Here is a 19306-nt window from a genome sequence, read left to right as displayed (position 1 = left end):
AAACCCGCGTAATAATCAGCCCTCGGGACGAGAATCTCCTTCACGTCCTCGCCCCAGTTCGCCCCCAACTTAAAAACTTAATTATCTCCTCCTCCACACTCTGCCCCACTTTCGAACACAAAAGTTGGCACAACCACGTCACATCCCCCTGCAAAAACTATCGCCTTATTGTCTTCTTGCGTGTTCGATTGATAAGTCTGTTCCCCGAGCAGTGTCACTCAAATAGAATCTCCCTCAAGCTGACTTGCTAATTCTCAAGCGAGCAACTCAATAACGAGCTTTCAAAAGACAAAGTCAACTACCCTCACCGTAGTCCGGAACTTTCCACTAATTACAGTTGTAATTCATCTTGTACTCCTCGCTCAAGGCGAAACTTGAATCTGCTTATGTCGATGGAGATGGATAAGAATAAGGAAATTTGGTTCGAGCTCGCGTGTGATAATGACAACGGTGGGTTTGATGAAGTGGCTTGAACGAGAGGGCTTAAAAATCAGTTAAGGATTCAAGTGCAAATTCGGATTCGGAGGCGGAGAAGTGCACAATGGGGAAGTTTAGGGAATGCATAAGTTAATAGTTTGGTGTGAGGAATTGAAGACCTAAACTGAAATAAATAGGAAGCGGGGTTAAGTGGAGGAGAACAGTTCGCAACTGAATAGAGTATCGAAACTGCAAGGTCTTAGTTTGCGCACGAAATTTACGCTCGCAGCATTTACTAGAGAATAAACCCATCCATAAACAAATATATCGAACACACTGCCTCTGATATTCCTGCTTCCTTGAAAAATTAAAAAAATGATTTTGGAAACTGTTATTGGTCAGGACATGTCAGGTGTGTTTTCACTGGTTTATATTTGTTCTGGTGTGTTCCAATATCTAAACACCGAAAAAATTACATTGGTGTACTTGCGGTTTCAGAAGTTCATATGGAATTTTTTTCGCAAAAATGAAATTTTGGAAACATTGAGCAAGTCAAAGATGTGGTAATTTTTCTATGCTGTGGTTCTAATTCAATAATTTAATTTTTAGATGGAAGATTTTAAGTCCTTCACCTAACTTTGTCAATTTTCTTCTTTTTTGGACTTAAGCTTCCTAAAATTCCAGAAGAATTTCTCTAGATTTTTTTGCTCATCATATGGCTTCAACTTCCACCTTTGCGAAGTTTACTGAATTCTAGATTCTAGAATCATCAACATTTTTGAACTGAAGTCCAAATTCTCCTAAAATTGGTCTTCACCCAAACAGAATTTTTTTGTCAACTATTCGTTAGTGATTACGATTTAAGTCTCTACTAATACTTCTTCCATAATTAATTAAAGAATATTGTATTTCATCTAAAATATACATAGATTTAGAAAAAAAAAGGAATTATTATAAGAGTTGATTTTTTAATTTCCATAATTATTCTTGTGTTTATAATTCACAAAGATAGCATTTTTTCGATGCAAATTCCACCTCTGCGGAGTTTACTGACTTCTAGATTCTCTATTCACCAGCATTTTTTATCTGAAGTCCAAATTCTTCTAAAATTGCTCCTCACCCAAACAGAATTGTAGAAGCTTTACTTTCGTCAATTATTCGTTAGTGATTCCGATTTAAGTCCCCACTAATCTTATTCTTATAATTTCAGTCCATAACCAATTAAAGAATATTTTATTTCTACTAAAATGTAATATAGAAGTAGAAAAAAAAATCTATTATAGGAGTTTTTTCCGATTTTTTATTTTTCTCAAATTCCATAATTAGTCCTGTGGTTCAAATTCAAAAGCATAGACTTTTCTTAGATGGATGATTTTAAACCCTCCATTTAACGTTGGCAATTTTCTACTTTTTTGGACTTCAGCTTCTTAAAATCCTAGAAGAAATCCTGTAGAAATGTTTGCTTATCATATAGCTTTAACTTCCACCTCTACGAAGTTTACTAACTTCTAGATTGTCTATTCACAAGCATTTGTGACCTGAAGTCCAAATTCTTCTGAAACATATCTTTCCTAAATAGAATTCTAGAATATTTTCTTTGTCAGCTATTTGTTAGCGATTCGGATTTAATTCCCCGTTGATCCTATTATTATAATTTCCTTCCACAATCAATTAAAACATATTTTATTTCATCCAAAGTATACCATGGCAGTAGAAAAAAAAAGAAACTATTATAAACGTTGTTTTCATATTTTAATTTTTCTAAAAATCCATAATTAGTCGTGTGGTTCTAATTCAAAAGGATAGCGTTTTTTAAAAGGAATATTTTAAATTCTTCACTTACCGTTGTCAATTTTCTTCATTTTTGCACTTCAGCTTCCTAAAATTCTAGAACAACTCCTCTAGATTTTTTGCTGTCATATAGCTTCAACTTCCACCTTTGTGAAGTGTACTGAATTCTAGATTCTAGAATCATCATCATTATTGAACTGCAGTCCAAATTCTCCTAAAATTGGTCTTCACACAAACAGAATTCTTTTGTCAACTATTCGTTAGTGATTACGATTTAAGTCCCCACTAATACTTCTTATAATTTCCTTCCATAATCAATTAAAGAATATTTTATTTCATCTAAAATATAGCATAGAATTAGAAAAAAAAGGAATTATTATAAAAGTTGTTTTGATTTTTTAATTTCCATAATTATTCTTGTGTTTATAATTCACAAAGATAGCGCTTTTCGATGGAAGATTTTAAATTCTTCAGCTAGCGTTGCCAATTTTCTTCTTTTTTGGACTTCAGCTTACTAAAATTCCAGAAGAATTCCTCTAGATTTATTTGGTTGTCATATGGCTTCAAATTCCACATCTGCGAAGTTTACTGACGTCTAAATTCTCTATTCACCAGAATTTTTTACCTGAAGTCCAAACTCTTCTAAAATTGCTCCTCACCCAAACAGAATTGTAGAAGCTTTACTTTTGTCAATTATTCATTAGTGATTCCGATTTAAGTCCCCGCTAATCTTATTCTTATAATTTCAGTCCATAACCAATTAAAAAATATTTTATTTCTACTAAAATGTAATATAAAAGTAGAAAAAAAAATATATTATAGGAGTTGTTTCCGATTTTTTATTTTTCTAAAATTCCATAATTAGTCCTGTTGCGTTTTCTTAGATGAAAGATTTTAAACCCTCCATTTAGCGTTGGCAATTTTCTTCTTTTTTGGACTTCAGTTTCTTAAAATCCTAGAAGAATTCCTGAAGAAATATTTGCTTATCATACAGCTTCAACTTCCACCTGTACGAAGTTTACTTACTTCTAGATTGTCTATTCACAAGCATTTTTGACCTGAAGTCCAAATTCTTCTAAAAAAGATCTTTCCTAAATAGAATTCTAGAACCTTTTCTTTGTGAACTATTTGTTAGTGGTTCGGATTTAAGTCCCCGTTGATCCTATTATTGTAATTTCTTTCGACATTCAATTAAAAAATATTTTATTTCATCCAAAGTATACCAGAGCAGTAGAAAAAAAAAAGAAATTATTATAAACGTTGTTTTCATATTTTAATTTTTCTAAAAATCCATAATTAGTCGTGTGGTTCTAATTCAAAAGGACAGAGTTTTTTAAAAGGAATATTTTAAACTCTTCACTTCACGTTGTCACTTTTCTTCATTTTTGGACTTCAGCTTCCTAAAATTCTAGCACAACTCCTCTAGATTTTTTTGCTTATCATATAGCTTCAACTTCCACCTTTACGATGTTTACTGACTTCTAGATTCTCTGGACCTGAAATCCAAATTATTCTAAAATTGCTCCTCACCCAAACAGAATTGTAGAAGCTTTACTTTTGTCAATTATTCGTTAGTGATTCCGATTTAAGTCCCCACTAATCTTATTCTTATAATTTCAGTCCATAACCAATTAAAAAATATTTTATTTCTACTAAAATGTAATATAGAAGTAGAAAAAAAAATCTATTATAGGAGTTGTTTCCGATTTTTTATTTTTCTATAATTCCATAATTAGTCCTGTGGTTCAAATTCAAAAGGATAGCGTTTTCTTAGATGGAAGATTTTAAACCCTCCATTTAATGTTGGTAATTTTCTTCTTTTTTGGACTTCAGCTTCTTAAAATCCTAGAAGAACTCCTGCAGAAATGTTTGCTTGTCATATAGCTTCAACTTTCACCTCTACGATGTTTACTGACTTCTAAATTCTCTATTCGCCAACATTTTTGACCTGAAGTCCAAATTCTTCTAAAACATATGTTTTCCTAAATAGAATTCTAGAATCTTTTCTTTTGTCAACTATTCGTTAGTGATTTTGATTTAAGTCCTTGTTGATCCTATTGTTATAGTTTCCTTCCGCAATCAATTAAAAAATATTTTAAAGATGTTAAATCCTTCACTTGTCAATTTTCTTCTTTTTTGGACTTCAGCTTCCTAATATTCTAGAACACCTCCTCTAGATTTTTTTGCTTCTCATTAAGTTAAGCTTCAACTTCCACCTCTACGAAGTTTACTAACTTCTAGATTCTCTACTCACAAGTATTTTTAACCTGAAGTCCAAAGTCTTCTAAACCAGATTTTTTCCTAAATAGAATTCTAGAATCTTTTCTTTTGTCAACTATTCGTTAGTGATTTTGATTTAAGTCTCCGTTGATCCTATTGTTATAATTTCCTTCCACAATCAATTAAAAAATATTTTAAAGATTTTAAAACCTTCACTTGTCAATTTTCTTCTTTTTTGGACTTCAGCTTCCTAAATTCTAGAACAACTCCTCTAGAATTTTTTGCTTCTCATTATGTTAAGCTTCAATTTCCACCTCTACGATGTTTACTGACTTCTAGATTTTCTATTCGCCAGTATTTTTAACCTGAAGTCCAAATTCTTCTAAAATTGGTCTTCAGCCAAACAGAATTCTATAAGTTTTTCTTTTGTCAACTATTCGTTAGTGATTCCGATTTAAGTACCCACTAATCCTATTCTGTTCTTATAATTTTCTTCCACAATCTATTAAAAAAATGTTATTGCATCTAAAACATAATATAGAAGTAGAAAAAACGAATTTTAATTTTTCTAAAAATCCATGATTAGTCGTGTGGTTCTAATTCAAATCAAAAGGATAGCGTTTTTTAAAAGGAATATTTTAAACTCTTCACTTAACGTTGTCAATTTTCTTCATTTTTGGACTTCAGCTTCCTAAAATTCTAGAACAACTTCTCTAGATTTTTTTGCTTATTATATAGCTTCAACTTCCACCTTTGCGAAGGTTACTGAATTCTAGATTCTAGAATCATCAACATTATTGAACTGAAGTCCAAGTTCTCCTAAAATTGGTCTTCGCCCAAACAGAATTCTTTTGTTAACTATTCGTTAGTGATTACGATTTAAGTCCCCACTAATACTTCTTATAATTTCCTTCCATAATCAATTAAAAAATATTTTATTTCATCTAAAATATAACATAGAATTAGAAAAAAAAAAGGATTTATTATAAGAGTTGTTTTGATTTTTTAATTTCCATAATTATTCTTGTGTTTATAATTCACAACGATAGCATTTTTTCGATGGAAGATTTTAAATTCTTCAGCTAGCGTTGCCAGTTTTCTTCTTTTTTGGACTTCAGCTTACTAAAATTTCAGAAGAATTCCTCTAGATTTATTTGGTTGTCATATGGCTTCAAATTTCACTTCTGCGAAGTTTACTGACTTCTAGGTTCTCTATTCACCAGCACTTTTTACCTGAAGTCCAAATTCTTCTATAATTGCTCCTCACCCAAACAGAATTGTAGAAGCTTTACTTTTGTCAATTATTCGTTAGTGATTCCGATTTAAGTCCCCGCTAATCTTATTCTTATAATTTCAGTCTATAACCAATTAAAATATATTTTATTTCTACTAAAATGTAATATAGAAGTAGAAAAAAAAATATAGGAGTTGTTTTCGATTTTTTATTTTTCTAAAATTCCATAATTAATCCTGTGATTCAAATTCAAAATGATAGCGTTTTCTTAGATGAAAGATTTTAAACCCTCCATTTAACGTTGGCAATTTTCTTCTTTTTTGGACTTCAGTTTCTTAAAATCCTAGAAGAACTCCTGTAGAAATGTTTGCTTATCATATAGCTTCAACTTCCACCTCTACGAAGTTTACTAACTTCTAGATTGTCTATTCACAAGCATTTTTGAACTGAAGTCCATTTTTTTCTAAAACAAATCTTTCCTAAACAGAATTCCAGAATATTTTCTTTGTCAACTATTAGTTAGTGATTTAGATTTAAGTTCCCGTTGATCCTATTGTTATAATTTCCTTCCACAATCAATTAAAAAATATTTTAAAGATTTTAAATCCTTCACTTGTCAATTTTCTTCTTTTTTGGACTTCAGCTTCCTAAAATTCTAGAACAACTCCTCTAGATTTTTTTGCTTCTCATTAAGCTAAGCTTCAACTTCCACCTCTACGATGTTTACAGACTTCTAGATTCTCTATTCGCCAGCATTTTTGACCTGAATCCAAATTTTTCTAAAATTGGTCTTCAGCCAAACAGAATTCTATAAGGTTTTCCTTTGTCAACTATTTGTTAGTGATTCCGGTTTAAGTACCTACTAATCCTATTCTTTTCGTATAATTTTCTTCCATAATCTATTACAAAAATTTTATTTCATCTAAAATATAATATAGAAGTAGAAAAAAACGAAACTATTATGAGTTTTTCTATTTTTTTAATTTTTCTAAAAATCCATAACTAGTCTTGTGGTTCTAATTCCTAAGGATAGCGTTTTTTCGATGGAAGATTTTAAATCCTTCAATTAACGTTGTCAATTTTTTTTCCTTTTTGGACTTCAGCTTCCTAAAATTCCAGAAAAATGTCTTTAGATTTTTTTGCTGATCATATAGCTTCAACATCCACCTTTGCGAAGTTTACTGAACTCTAGATTCTAGAATCAACTTTTTTTGAACTGAAGTCCAAATTCTTCTAAAATTGGTCTTGACCCAAACATTAATACTATTCTTAAAATTTCCTTCCATAATCAATTAAAAAATATTTTATTTCATCAACAATATAACATAGAATTGGAAAAAAAGGAATTATTATAAGGGTTGTTACATTTTTTAATTTTTGTAAAAATCCAGAATTAATCTTGTGCTTCTAATTCAAAAGGATAGCGTTTTTTTGGAAGGAAGATTTTAAACCCTTCACTTAACGTAACCAATTTTCTTATTTTTTGGACTTGAGCTTCTTATAATTCTAAAAGAACTCCTCTAGATTTTTCTGTTTATCATATAGCTTCAACTTCCACCTCTCCGAAGTTTACTAACTTATAGATTCTCTACTCACAAGTATTTTTAACCTGAAGTCCAAAGTCTTCTAAAACAGATGTTTTCTTAAATAGAATTCTAGGATCTTTTCTTTTGTCAACTATTCGTCAGTGATCTAGATTTAAATCCCCGTTGATCCTATCGTTATAAGTTCCTTCCACAATCCATTAAAAAATATTTTAAAAATTTTAAATTCTTCACTTGCCAATTTTCTTCTTTTTTGGACTTCAGCTTCCTAAAATTCTAGAACAATTCCTCTAGAATTTTTTGCTTCTCATTAAGTTAAGCTTCAACTTCCACCTCTACCATGTTTAATGACTTCTAGATTCTCTATTCGCCAGCATTTTTGACCTGAAGTCCAAAATCTTCTAAAATGGGTCTTCCGCCAAACAGAATTCTATAAGCTTTTCCTTTGTCAACTATTCGTTAGTGATTCCGATTTAAGTACCTACTAATCCTATTCTACTCTTATAATTTTCTTCTATAATCTATTAAAATTTTTTTATTTCATCTAAAATATAATATTGCAGTAGAAAAAAAAACAATGATAAGAGTAGTTTTGATTTTTTAATTTTTCTATAATACATAATTAGTCTTTGGTTCCAATTCAAAAGGATAGCGTTCTTTTAGATGAAGGATTTTAAATCCTTCATTTAATGTTGTCAATTTTCTTCTTTTTTTTTCGACTTCAGCTTCCTGAAATTCTAGAATTCTTCTAAATTTTTTCGGTTGTTATATGGGTTCAACCTTCGCCTCTGTGAAGTTTCCTGACTTTTCGAGCCACTATTTACCAACATTTTTGAATTGAAATCCAAATTCTTCTGAAATTGGTCTTCACCCAAACAGAATTCTAGAATCTTCTTTTTGTTAACTATTCACCAGCAATTCCGATTTATGTCCCACTAATCCATGGAAAAGGAGACAAATTTTGACCTTTTGTGACCTGACTTGACGTGACCCAACCCAGAATTTGCTAAGACAAGATTGATTTTGGCAAATGACATAATCTCAAAGGGAACAGAGGGCGGGCGGGCGGGGCTGGTACTTGCCAAGACAAGATTGACTTTGGCAAATGACATTATCTCTAAGAAACTAGCGGGTGGGTGGGCGGGGCTAATACTTGCTAAGACAAGTTCATTTTGGCAAATGACATAATTTCTAAGAAAATAGCGGGCGGGTGGGCGGGGCTAATACTTGCTAAGACAAGACTGATTTTGACAAATGACATAATCTCTCAAAAAAATAGAGGGCGGGTGGGTAGAGCTAGTACTTCCTAAGACAAGATTGATTTTGGCAGATGACATAATCTCGAAGAAAATAGGGGCTGGTGGGCGGGGCTAATATTTGCTAAGACAAGATTAATTTTGGCAAATGACATGATCTCTAACAAAATCAAGATGAGTTTAATACTTGCTAAGATAAGTTGCATTTTTGCAACTTACATACTCTATATACATATTTTTAGAGATTTACTCGTAGATACCTTAAGATTAAAAAAGGAGAAAAATGATAACGCAAGCAAAGGTTTTATGAACTGTGTGGCGGCACAATAACACTTCGGTAAGCGAAGAAAGATAAGTCGCCTCGTGGTCTAGAGGTCTGAATGCTTGCCCGGAAAGCGAGAGGCGTGGGTTCGATCCCCACCAAGATAACAACATTTTTCTTCGCTTCCGTACAAACTACATTTTTCAATACATGTATTTCTCGTTTATGGGCGAAAATGGTGATATTTAAAAACTCTCATCGCCATATTTAAGAATCGAGGTCTGTAATTTTGAATTTTGACTTGAACATTGAAGTGCTGCTACTTATTTATACAAAGTGATTAAATTTGTAAATGTCAGTTTTGTCACATTTTTTAAATGCCGCATCCTGTATTTTATAAAATATTATCTCTAACGTTTCTATAAATGTTAAGCTTCTTCCACTCAGACACAGAACAAGTCTGTGCTAATGAAAGTTCTAGAACGTGGAACTACTTTGCATTGTAAAGGTTCACATAAAATTTATTTTATTTATCCCCACCCAACAGTGAATGGCCTTATCTCAAAATAAAGATAAGCAAAAGTAAACGCAAATTTCCCACTACGACGGGAAATTGTTTGTAAATATATATTTGAACGATAATGATTTTTTATCTTTTAGAAACACTAACCCGAATTTTAAACAAATGTTAGTAGTATGATACTACTTAAATTTATTTAGAATATTGATGAAACGCTGTAATTGTTGTTTACGTCGTGTTGTCCAGGAACACGCTTTTCTTCCAGAAAAGTACCCACAAATCAAAAAGTTGTTCGGGTATGACCCAAAATTCAAGTTGCCTGTTGTTTACCAAAGATAACACATCTTTTTTACAACTTTACACGAAATTTGTCACAATATGGCATTTGGACATAATAGATCCTTGTCCAGTACCCACTGGAGTACCAGTGTTCATTTCTTTCAAAAGGTACCACTTGGATCACCATAAGGTCTGTACCTTTTACCTTGATTCCAAAAACCTTGAGTTGGTTGTGGTGGATCCTGACGTAGGACTGTATGCCAGAATTGTACGCAATGACACCTTTGGACCAGGATAATGAAACAGTTTTTTGCCAAAAAATACTATATTGTAGTACAATATTTCTAAAAAAATATAAGAATCTTCCGTAACCAAATAATTCTGATCACCCTTACTTAAATAATTCAGAACAACGTTCTACTCACTTTCACCATTTTACAGGCATGTGCAGCTTCTTTAATTCAACCAGTGAGTTGAAAATTGTATCCCAAAACATATTGCTTACTCCGAATACTGAAACTTCGTGTTTTAAAAGCACTTTATACCCTTGGCACTTACCTTTATCGTGGTGATTGAAATGGTGCTGGTTGTGTATTCTTTTCAGATAGTGGAAATAACTGTTTTCGTTAGGTGCTCCAAAATGCATATAGTAGTGAGTAAGTTCGTATGTAATGTAGCCTTAGAAAAACATAAGAACATAGAAAGAGGATAAATGGATTTAAAAACCTACCCATTATCATTCCTGTCATTACAAAAAACACAACTGATCTGGCCAAAAATACAGAGTATAGTAAATAAAATAAATAAGCAAGTACCGTCGTTGCAACAGGAGGAATAACAGTGGTCCGCGGATCAAAAGGGGCCTGAAATTTTGTTTAATTATCAAGAATACCTCAACCAAAAATGTGTCACTTTATGGTGAAGACCATGTATAAAAAAATGGATGTATATCATCATTTTATTTTCTCCTGAAGGAACCGAATGGAAAATCCATCGGTGGAATGCATACTCCACTAATGTTGACATAACTACACCAATTAGAGTACTCAAAGACATGTGTAGACATGAGTACAGATCTAAAGACCAATTCTAAAAAGAACGCACGCAATTAATAATAACCATAGATGCGTCTAACATTACGAGCTCCTTCCATCCATAAGCAAAAAAGCAGGTAAGAACCGGAATCCAAAACAACGGTACCATGTAGAGTGGTGTTTTAGTCAAGTTTTCCAAAATAGGGTTTCCAAATAAGATTAGTTTCCGGTCTACGGGCAACATCACCCATTCTTGGTATTTAGTTCCAAGAGCCCCCACTTGACTCACCATGGGTTTGCTCCAATCCACCATGCTCTAGAGACCAAGCTTGATCAACAATATTTCCAAAAGCAACACTTACTTCTAAGTCTTCGTCACTGTCATTTTTGGAACTATCACGACCCCCTTTTTTGTATTCTCGTAGTATATAGTAGGCGTTTTTGGAATGGTGGTACTTTTCCATACTCTTGGTGATGTCTTTGCCTTCGTACGGTTTCACCCATTTGAACCCTCCAGGGTGGTACTTTTGAAGGAAGTTGCGGATGTTGTAATGGTTGCCGCGATGGGTCACTGTAAAGGTTTGTTGATGGTCGGAATCCCGGGTGGCAACCATGGTGAATAAGAACTGAGTTAAAGGGAAGACTGGAAGGGTTTAATGTGTACTGCGGTAAATGCGTCGTTTTCATATATTGTAAAGTACTTACTTTATATCGTGCCTGTTTTCCACCATAAAACCGCTATTAGTATATCTAATTTTCAAGGGCGAGGTGTATATTTTTAAAACAATGGTATAAAAAACCGGCATGACGTACTATTGGGTATTATTGCCCCTATTAAAGTGGAATTTTAAGTAAGTGGTACAGTAGTTGTGAACATTTGCTCTCTAATAAATGAGAAACGCGACAGGACACTTGATTTTTGTGTTGATAATTTCAGTTTACGACACAATAAAAATGTTGAAAAAGTTGAAAACACAAACAAAGTCTTGACCATGCACCTTTTAATTAACTACCTAAACGATAGGTTTAAATTTGACTTAATTTTGCATACTAGCCGACACCTGATTCAAAACACGGTGATAAAGTAGTACGTTATATGAAGCTATTAAACTGAAAATTGTAGCAAAAGCGAAATTTATTTAAATAACTTGACCATAATATGATAACAGTAATAATAATAATTTATCAACAATAAACTAACATTTTTTTTAATGTTCCATTTCCGGTCGTTAGTCATTTTCATATTCTCTTCTTGATAATTGAAACTTGTTTCTACAGCATATAGTAGCTATGTAGTGGGGGTCCTGGGCCATTTTGATAGACAATTAACATAGAAAATCGTCAAAATTTTAGAAAAATTGTGAAGCTTTTGGGTGTGACTTTTCTAGCTGGCTACTTACATATTTTCTCGACGTTTCATAACCCAAAGAGATGACAAAAGGGTCTCCCGTTTTCGTCTATCTGTCTGTCTGTTTGCCTGTTTGTCTACCGTATATGAATTCGTCTTAAATTTTTACCCTAGACATTTTTAGAACAAAGATCAAAACTGTATGTTTAACAACATTTTATAATTTAACTTTAAAACTGGAAAACCAAATGTTCCGATTACGTCGCTCGATGCGGTCCTCTGGTCACGGATTAACTAGAATTGCGGCTTTCCGTGCAATTCACTCTTCACACAACGGATTGCATCAGTGGAGGCAATGACGTTAGTGACCGTATGTATCCTAAGAGGAGCAAAGAGGATTACGTAAGTCATGTCAGTCCTCTCGTCACGGGTTGGGACAGCCCCGTAGCTACGGGGGGGCAAGAGGGGGCTGAGCCCCCTCTAGCAGTTGTGGTTGCCCCCCCTGGAAGACTTATACATTATAAATTTCAAATTAATAATAAAATTTCAATATAATGCCGATTGCCGAAGCATATTAACTGGCCCCACCCGCCCCACCTTTATTTTCTTACGGGGTATATTATTTGGCAATATCACCCTATAAAAAAATGAACATGTCACATTTTATTCCATAGCCTACTATGTACTTGAGAAAAGTCAAAAATATTATATGGATTTTCTAAAAATTGAGCTTTTATTGAAATGGACAAAAAATCGACAAAAAATTCTGAGATGTAGATCTCGATGAGCTTAATCAAAAAACATAAGGTCTTGATGGTCCCAGACCAACATTTTTCAAAAATTCGGTTCCAAAGTCGATATTTCAAAATTACATTTCTTTTGGCGGCTCTGGAAAAATTGTACGAATTTTCGAAAAAATAAAACCAAAAAAAAAACATTTGGAGATCGAAATCAATAAAAAGATCCCTTCTGCTAGTTTTCGAAAATGCGTGGGAAGTCAAATTTTTTTATAGATTTTCAAAAATTGAGCTTTTGTTGAAATTGGCTAAAAATCTACAAAAAATTCTGAGATGTAGATCTCGACGAGTTTAGTCAAAAAACATAAGGTCTTGCTGCTATTCGGTTTCCAAGTCGACTTTTTAAAATTTCTCAAAAATTATACTCCTATTTCTTTTGACGATTCTAGAAAAATTTTACAAATTTTCGATCAAATAAAACCAAAAACAACATCTGAAGATTGAAATAAATAAAAGAATGACTTTTGGTAATTTTTGGAAATGCTTAAGAAAAGTCAAAATTTATTTAGTTTTCAAAAATTGAGCTTTTGTTAGAGTTGACAAAAAATTCTGAAATATAGATCTCGATGAGCTTAATCGAAAAACATGTTCATGCTCCCGGAGCAAAATTTACGAAATATTGGGTTTCTACCTAAAATTTCTAAAAAATCTCAAAAGTGACAAAAAAAAAGTTATTTCTTTATGCGATTGTGGAAAAATTCGACGAAATATCAAAAAAATAAAACCAAAAATAACATCTGTAGATCGAAATCAATAAAGAGATCCCTTTTGCTAATTTTCGAAGATGCTTGGGAAAAGTCAAAAAATGTATATGGATTTTCAAAAATTGAGCTTTTGTTGAAATTAACAAAAAATCAACAAAAAATTCCGAGATGTAGATCTCGATGAGCTTAATCCAAAAACATAAGGTCTTGATGGTCCCAGACCAAGATTTTCGAAAAATTCGGTTTCAAAGTCGGCATTTCAAAATTTCTCAAAAATTACATTTCTTTTGGCGGCTTTGGAAAAATTGTACAAATTTTCGAGAACATAAAACCAAAAACAACATTTGGAGATCGAAATCGATAAAGAGATCCCTTTTGCTAATTTTCGAAAACGGTTGGGAAAAGTCAAAAACATTTTATGGATTTTCAAAAATTTAGCTTTTGTTGAAGTTGACTAAAAATCCACAAAAAAATCTGAAATGTTGATCTCGACGAGCTCAATCAAAAAACACAAGGTCTAGATGGTCCCAGATCAAGATTTTCGAAACATTCGGTTTCAAAGTTCAAAAATTACATTTCGTTTGGCGATTGCTGAAAAATTTTACGACTTTTCAACCAAATAAAACCAAAAACAACATCTGGAGATCGAAATCAATAAAGGAATCCCTTTCGGTAGTTTTTGAAAATGCCTGGGAAAAGTCAAAAGTCTTATATGGGTTTTCAAAAATTGAACTTTCCTAAAAGTTGACAAAAAATTCTGAAATATAGATTTGGACAAACTTAAAAAAAAATGACAGGTTCATGGTTCCGGATCAAAATTTTCGAAATACTCGGTTTCGAGCTCGAATTTTCAAAATTTCTCAAAAATTACCATATTTCTTTTGGCGATTGTGGAAAAATTGTACGAATTTTCGAAAAAACAACCAAAAACAACATCTGGAGATCGAAATCAATAAAGGAATCCCTTTTGGTAATCTCGAATGTGCTTAAAAAAAGTCAAAAATTTGATACAGGTTCTCAAAAATTGCCATATTTCTTCCGTCGATTCTGGAAAAATTGTAAAAATTTTCAAAAAATTGAATCCAAAACGATTTCTGGAAATCGACATGAACAAAGGAATCTCTTTTGGTAATTTTCGAAAATGCTTGGAAAAAGTCAAAAATTTTATATGGGTTTTCAAAAATTGAACTTTCGTAAAGTTGACAAAAAATTCTGAAATACAGATTTGGACGAGCTTAAAAAAACATGACAGGTTCATGGTTCCAGATCAAAATTTTCGAAATACTCGGTTTCGACCTCGAATTTTCAAAATTTCTCAAAAATTACCATATTTCTTTTGGCGATTGTGGAAAAATTGTACGCATTTTCGAAAAAACAACCAAAAACAACATCTGGAAATCGAAATCAATCAAGGAATCCCTTTTGTTAATCTCGAACGTGCTTGAAAAATAGTCAAAAATTTTACACAAGTTCTCAAAAATTGCCATACTTCTCCCGTCGATTCTGGAAAAAATGTAAGAATTTTCAAAAAAATTGAATCCAAAACGATTTCTGGAAATCGACATGAACAAAAGAATCTCTTTTGGTAATTTTCGAAAATGCTTGGGAAAAGCCAAAAATTTTATATGGGTTTTCAAAAATTGAACTTTCGTAAAAGTTGACAAAAAATTCTGAAATATAGATTTCGACGAGCTTAAAAAAACATGACAGGTTCAAGGTTCCGGATCAAAATTTTCGAAATACTCGGTTTCGAGCTGGAATTTTCAAAATTTCTCAAAAATTACCATATTTCTTTTGGCGATTATGGAAAAATTGTACGAATTTTCGAAAAAACAACCAAAAACAACATCTGGAGATCGAAATCAATAAAGGAATCCCTTTTGGTAATTTCGAACGTGCTTGAAAAAAGTCAAAAATTTGATACAGGTTCTCAAAAATTGCCATATTTCTTCCGTCGATTCTGCAAAAAATGTAAGAATTTTCAAAAAAATTGAATCCAAAACGATTTTTGGAAGAAATCGAGATGAACAAAGGAATTTTTTTGGTAATTTTCGAAAATGCTTGGGAAAAGTCAAAAATTTTATATGGGTTTCCAAAAATTGAGCTTTTGTTAAAGTTGACAAAAAATTCTGAAATACACATCTCGACGAGTTTAAAAAAAAATTACGAGTTCATGGTTCCGTAACAAAAGTTTCGAAATATTTGGTTTCGAAGTCGGATTTTTAAAATATGTACTAAACATGCAAAAAAATAAACTCAAACAAATTGGATGTTACCTATATGGCCACTACACAAATTTTTGGATGCAGTACAGCTGTTTGTGAATCTACATTCTCTGTTTTAACCAGCATTTTAACCAAGTACCGTACTAATTTTTTGGACTTCGACAGGTTTTTACGAAAATTTAGCGTAAAAAATCGACGTTTCTGATTATTTTAATGTTCTTTCAAATATAAAAACTCAGAAAAAATAAAGTAGTTATCTGAGTGTATTATTAAAATATAAATATTTACATGAAGCCCCCTCTGTCGACAAACTTGCCCCCCCCCGAATAAGTTTTCTAGCTACGGGGCTGGGTTGGGAGGAATTGCGGCTCTCCGCGGAATCTGTTCTACTACCGTTACGTTTTGTACTGTATGATTACTAAACTCAAGAATCAGCAAATTTTAAGGAACTTAAAAGCTTTTTAGATGGGACGAATATATAGTTTTGGTAAACGCCTTACCATCTTCACAGCGCCTTGTAGTAATAAATATATACCAGTATAATATTGCTAACTTTGAAATATCAACAGGGATAACATTTCTTGTGCCTATGGCATTTACATAATTAGTATTTGTTATATCTTGTTAGTTTGTAATAATATAGGAACCTCATGAATAATCAGGCTCTTATTTGTTTCGATGTATATGTAAAGGATAAATCTTAGAAGTCAGGCTGATTTTTGGCGACTTTTTCTAGTCACAGCAGTGCGACAACATAAAAGTTCCCGTCGCATATTTGTAAATTTTTCTTTTATCTAAAATGAAAGCCATCGATTGTTTTTGCAGCAATACATCGTTGTTCGGTGGTTATCTGCGCACGTGTGCAAAAAAATAACTACTATTCCGGATGGAATTTGCGATACATATGTAAAAGTTGGTAAAAAATATGTCGCTAAATTTATAGTCGCTCAGGCGCCCGCATTTTTATGTTCTCATATGTAGTATATCTGAAAAAGTAGGGTGCTACCAACCAACTATCCGCCGCCGCTAGTTTATTTATGACTTTAAACCCTTCTAAATCCCTATATTGATTTAGCAACTCTTTGTTTTCGGCGATTTCGTGCAGCAGAAATCAAAAATTAAAGATTCGCGCATTCCGAGCCGAGAGTCTGTTTGTTTTAATCAGGTCGTGCGGTTAACAAGAATCACGCGGAAAACAATAAACAAACAGAATGCTCGCATATCAATGCTGTGCAAACAAAGTGATTGACGGGATGATTGAAGAAGCTTCATAAAAGATAAATAAAAATTCCAAAGTTGTTTGGATCAAAGCGGACCAAGAACTCTATTGTACTATGGGATATTTATGAGGGCGAAAACCAACTGACAACAATTTATTCGCGGGATAAGCAGGTGAATTAATTCCTCGAGCAAGATGAAACAGGCCATAATGAATAATGTAGACTTTGGTAACTTTTCAAACAAAACAACCGCAAAAACGAGATTTTTTAGCGTCTATTGTGCATTCTCCGTTTAACACGAACCCATAATGTCGCCAAACAATAAAGCTAAAATTTTAATTGGAGTCATCACATTACAACAAAGACTGTGTAATTATAGACGCGCTTTAATTTAATTATCGAATTAAATTCCGTTAGCGGAGTTTTCTAACTTTTGGTTCGTTCTATCATTGTGTTGGTGCAGAGTCAGAGCCATTAACTCGATCAAAATTTAATCCGGTTAGTGTTCGGACGATTTCATTTCCATTAACAAATAAGTTCATTGTACAACTAAGCGCCGAAATTATCACATTTATGGCGAGTTGGGGACTCGGCGCTGCTTTTCCAGACAAATCGGATTCCACCTACACCTGACAATAGAAACTGTTTTGATGTATCGACTGACGGATTAGCGCTTTTATGCCAAACCAGCCGCCGAACTTCACTTTTCAAACTTTCACTTTGATAGACAAAGAGACAGACGGACAGACAACTTACACTCAGGACATAAAAACATTAGCAGTTGTGTAGTGGGTCTTCTGGTTCACACAATTTACTGTATCTTTCTCATGAATCACTTTCGTTATTTCCACCGCTAATTGTTCCACCTAATGAGGGCAAAAATAGGTTTCGCTGGTTCAGCATTGTTCTATATCGATTCCCTCCTTTATCGCTCTTCCTCCTGCCTCTATAACCGATAGTCTCTCTGACAAAAATGACAAATCACACCCTCCACACAAATTTATCTCCAAGTTCCATCGACTAATTACCCTAAAACTACTCCCAACTGCACCACGAACGCACCACCCAAACACAGCGACTCGGATCTCGCAATAAACAACTGATTCATTACGATTCGCAATAAATCTAAATTCTAAAATGACATAATATCGATACCCCCAGTAAACTGAAACGAAATGAAGGCGTCATCTGCAGACGTTGATTAATTATGCCTCGATAATGAGACTCGTTAAAGCTACATTATCACGCCTTTAATTAATACGATGTTATCGCGACGAAAAAGTGTCAGACTATGTAATCGCTAAGTAGATTTTAATACGATTCGGCCTTGATTTAATTTAATAATAAGTTGTGTCAGAGCGGGGAGAAATTCGCCAAGTTTTTTTGCAGCGGAGTGAAATTTTAGCGCTGAAAGTTAGTCGCCGTATCGGAAATTCGACGCCTGGAAAGGTTATGTGTAAAGTCGGCTGTGTAAGTTTAATATGATAACAATGAAAGGGTTGGCGGTGAAGGGTAGCTTTTACGCCAAAGGAAAGAGGGAAGAAGAAACACTTTGGGGGTGAGAGGGCTCGACTCGGTACAGCTGCAACAACAAGAGCTACGTTACTAACTACGTACGATATGCTACACATACAACACTAATCAAGTTTTTCGACAGAATTTATAACGAGTTGGTAAAAGTTATGTTGTGAAATTTAGTTCTAAACTAGATCAAAACTGGTCTGGGGCAGCTAAAAGAATCTCGACAGTCAGTTCAGGTCACACTAGATAAATAAACTCAGGTTGCAAAAATATTAAATATACCGTAATTAATTTGTTTCCCATTTCATGACTTTCTGGAGTGATGTTACATCCTCTAAGAATAACAAGATTTAAAGATTCGTGAAAAATTATGTGCAAGGCTTGCAAACATAAATCTCATCGAATGACGTTTTGTTGAAGCCTTAGATGTTAATTAAAATGAAAAATATCCTGTAATCCTTGTAGCAATTAAAGCCTAAAGTTTGTACCAGTGTTTCTATCATCTACGAAAAATGCTGTGCATATTTTTGCCAAGTTTAAATTTTTTATTTCATTACTGAATAGAATGATGTGATAACCTCTACAGACAGAACTATACATAGGTATACTAACGAATGGTCAGGTCAGAACAGGTCGGGCAGGGTCAGGATAGGTTAAGTCAGGTCAGGTAAAACACATTTGGGGCCCTTGAGAAGGTTTTATATTCTAAAAAAAAAAAACATTTGGAGCCCCCGAAAAGGTTTCGGCTATAAAAAAAACATTTTGGGATTCCCGAGAAGGATTTACTTTGTTAAAATACACATTTGGGCCGTTAATAAGGTTTTATATTCTCAAAAAAAAAACACTTGGAGTCCCCGAGAAGGTTTCGCCTCTTAAAAAAAACATTTGCGGCTCCCGAGAATGTTTTATTTTGTTAAAAACACATTTGGGGCCC

At 33.2% G+C, this 19306-nt stretch overlaps 1 protein-coding gene across 1 annotated transcript; it reads right to left on the bottom strand.

Moving 5' to 3' along the window:
* Positions 1 to 9861: 9861 nt before the first annotated feature.
* Positions 9862 to 13127, bottom strand: LOC135125186 (fatty acid 2-hydroxylase-like). Its single transcript, XM_064050573.1, has 7 exons — positions 11263 to 13127; positions 10920 to 11200; positions 10664 to 10873; positions 10436 to 10612; positions 10254 to 10386; positions 10082 to 10201; positions 9862 to 10036 (listed from the first exon to the last, which is right to left on the bottom strand). Exons 2-7 carry the CDS (start codon positions 11169 to 11171, stop codon positions 9951 to 9953), a joined length of 978 nt encoding a protein of 325 aa, XP_063906643.1. The 5' UTR covers positions 11172 to 11200; positions 11263 to 13127; the 3' UTR covers positions 9862 to 9950.
* Positions 13128 to 19306: the final 6179 nt, after the last annotated feature.

Source organism: Zophobas morio, unplaced genomic scaffold, assembly GCF_036711695.1.
Source record: "Zophobas morio isolate AGI-343-1 ecotype UQ-CSIRO unplaced genomic scaffold, CSIRO_AGI_Zmor_V1 ptg000008l, whole genome shotgun sequence".
NCBI classification, from domain to species: Eukaryota; Metazoa; Arthropoda; class Insecta; order Coleoptera; family Tenebrionidae; genus Zophobas; species Zophobas morio.
The sequence above is the reverse complement of the archived record's forward strand: the minus strand, read 5'-3'. Positions and strand labels throughout refer to the sequence as shown.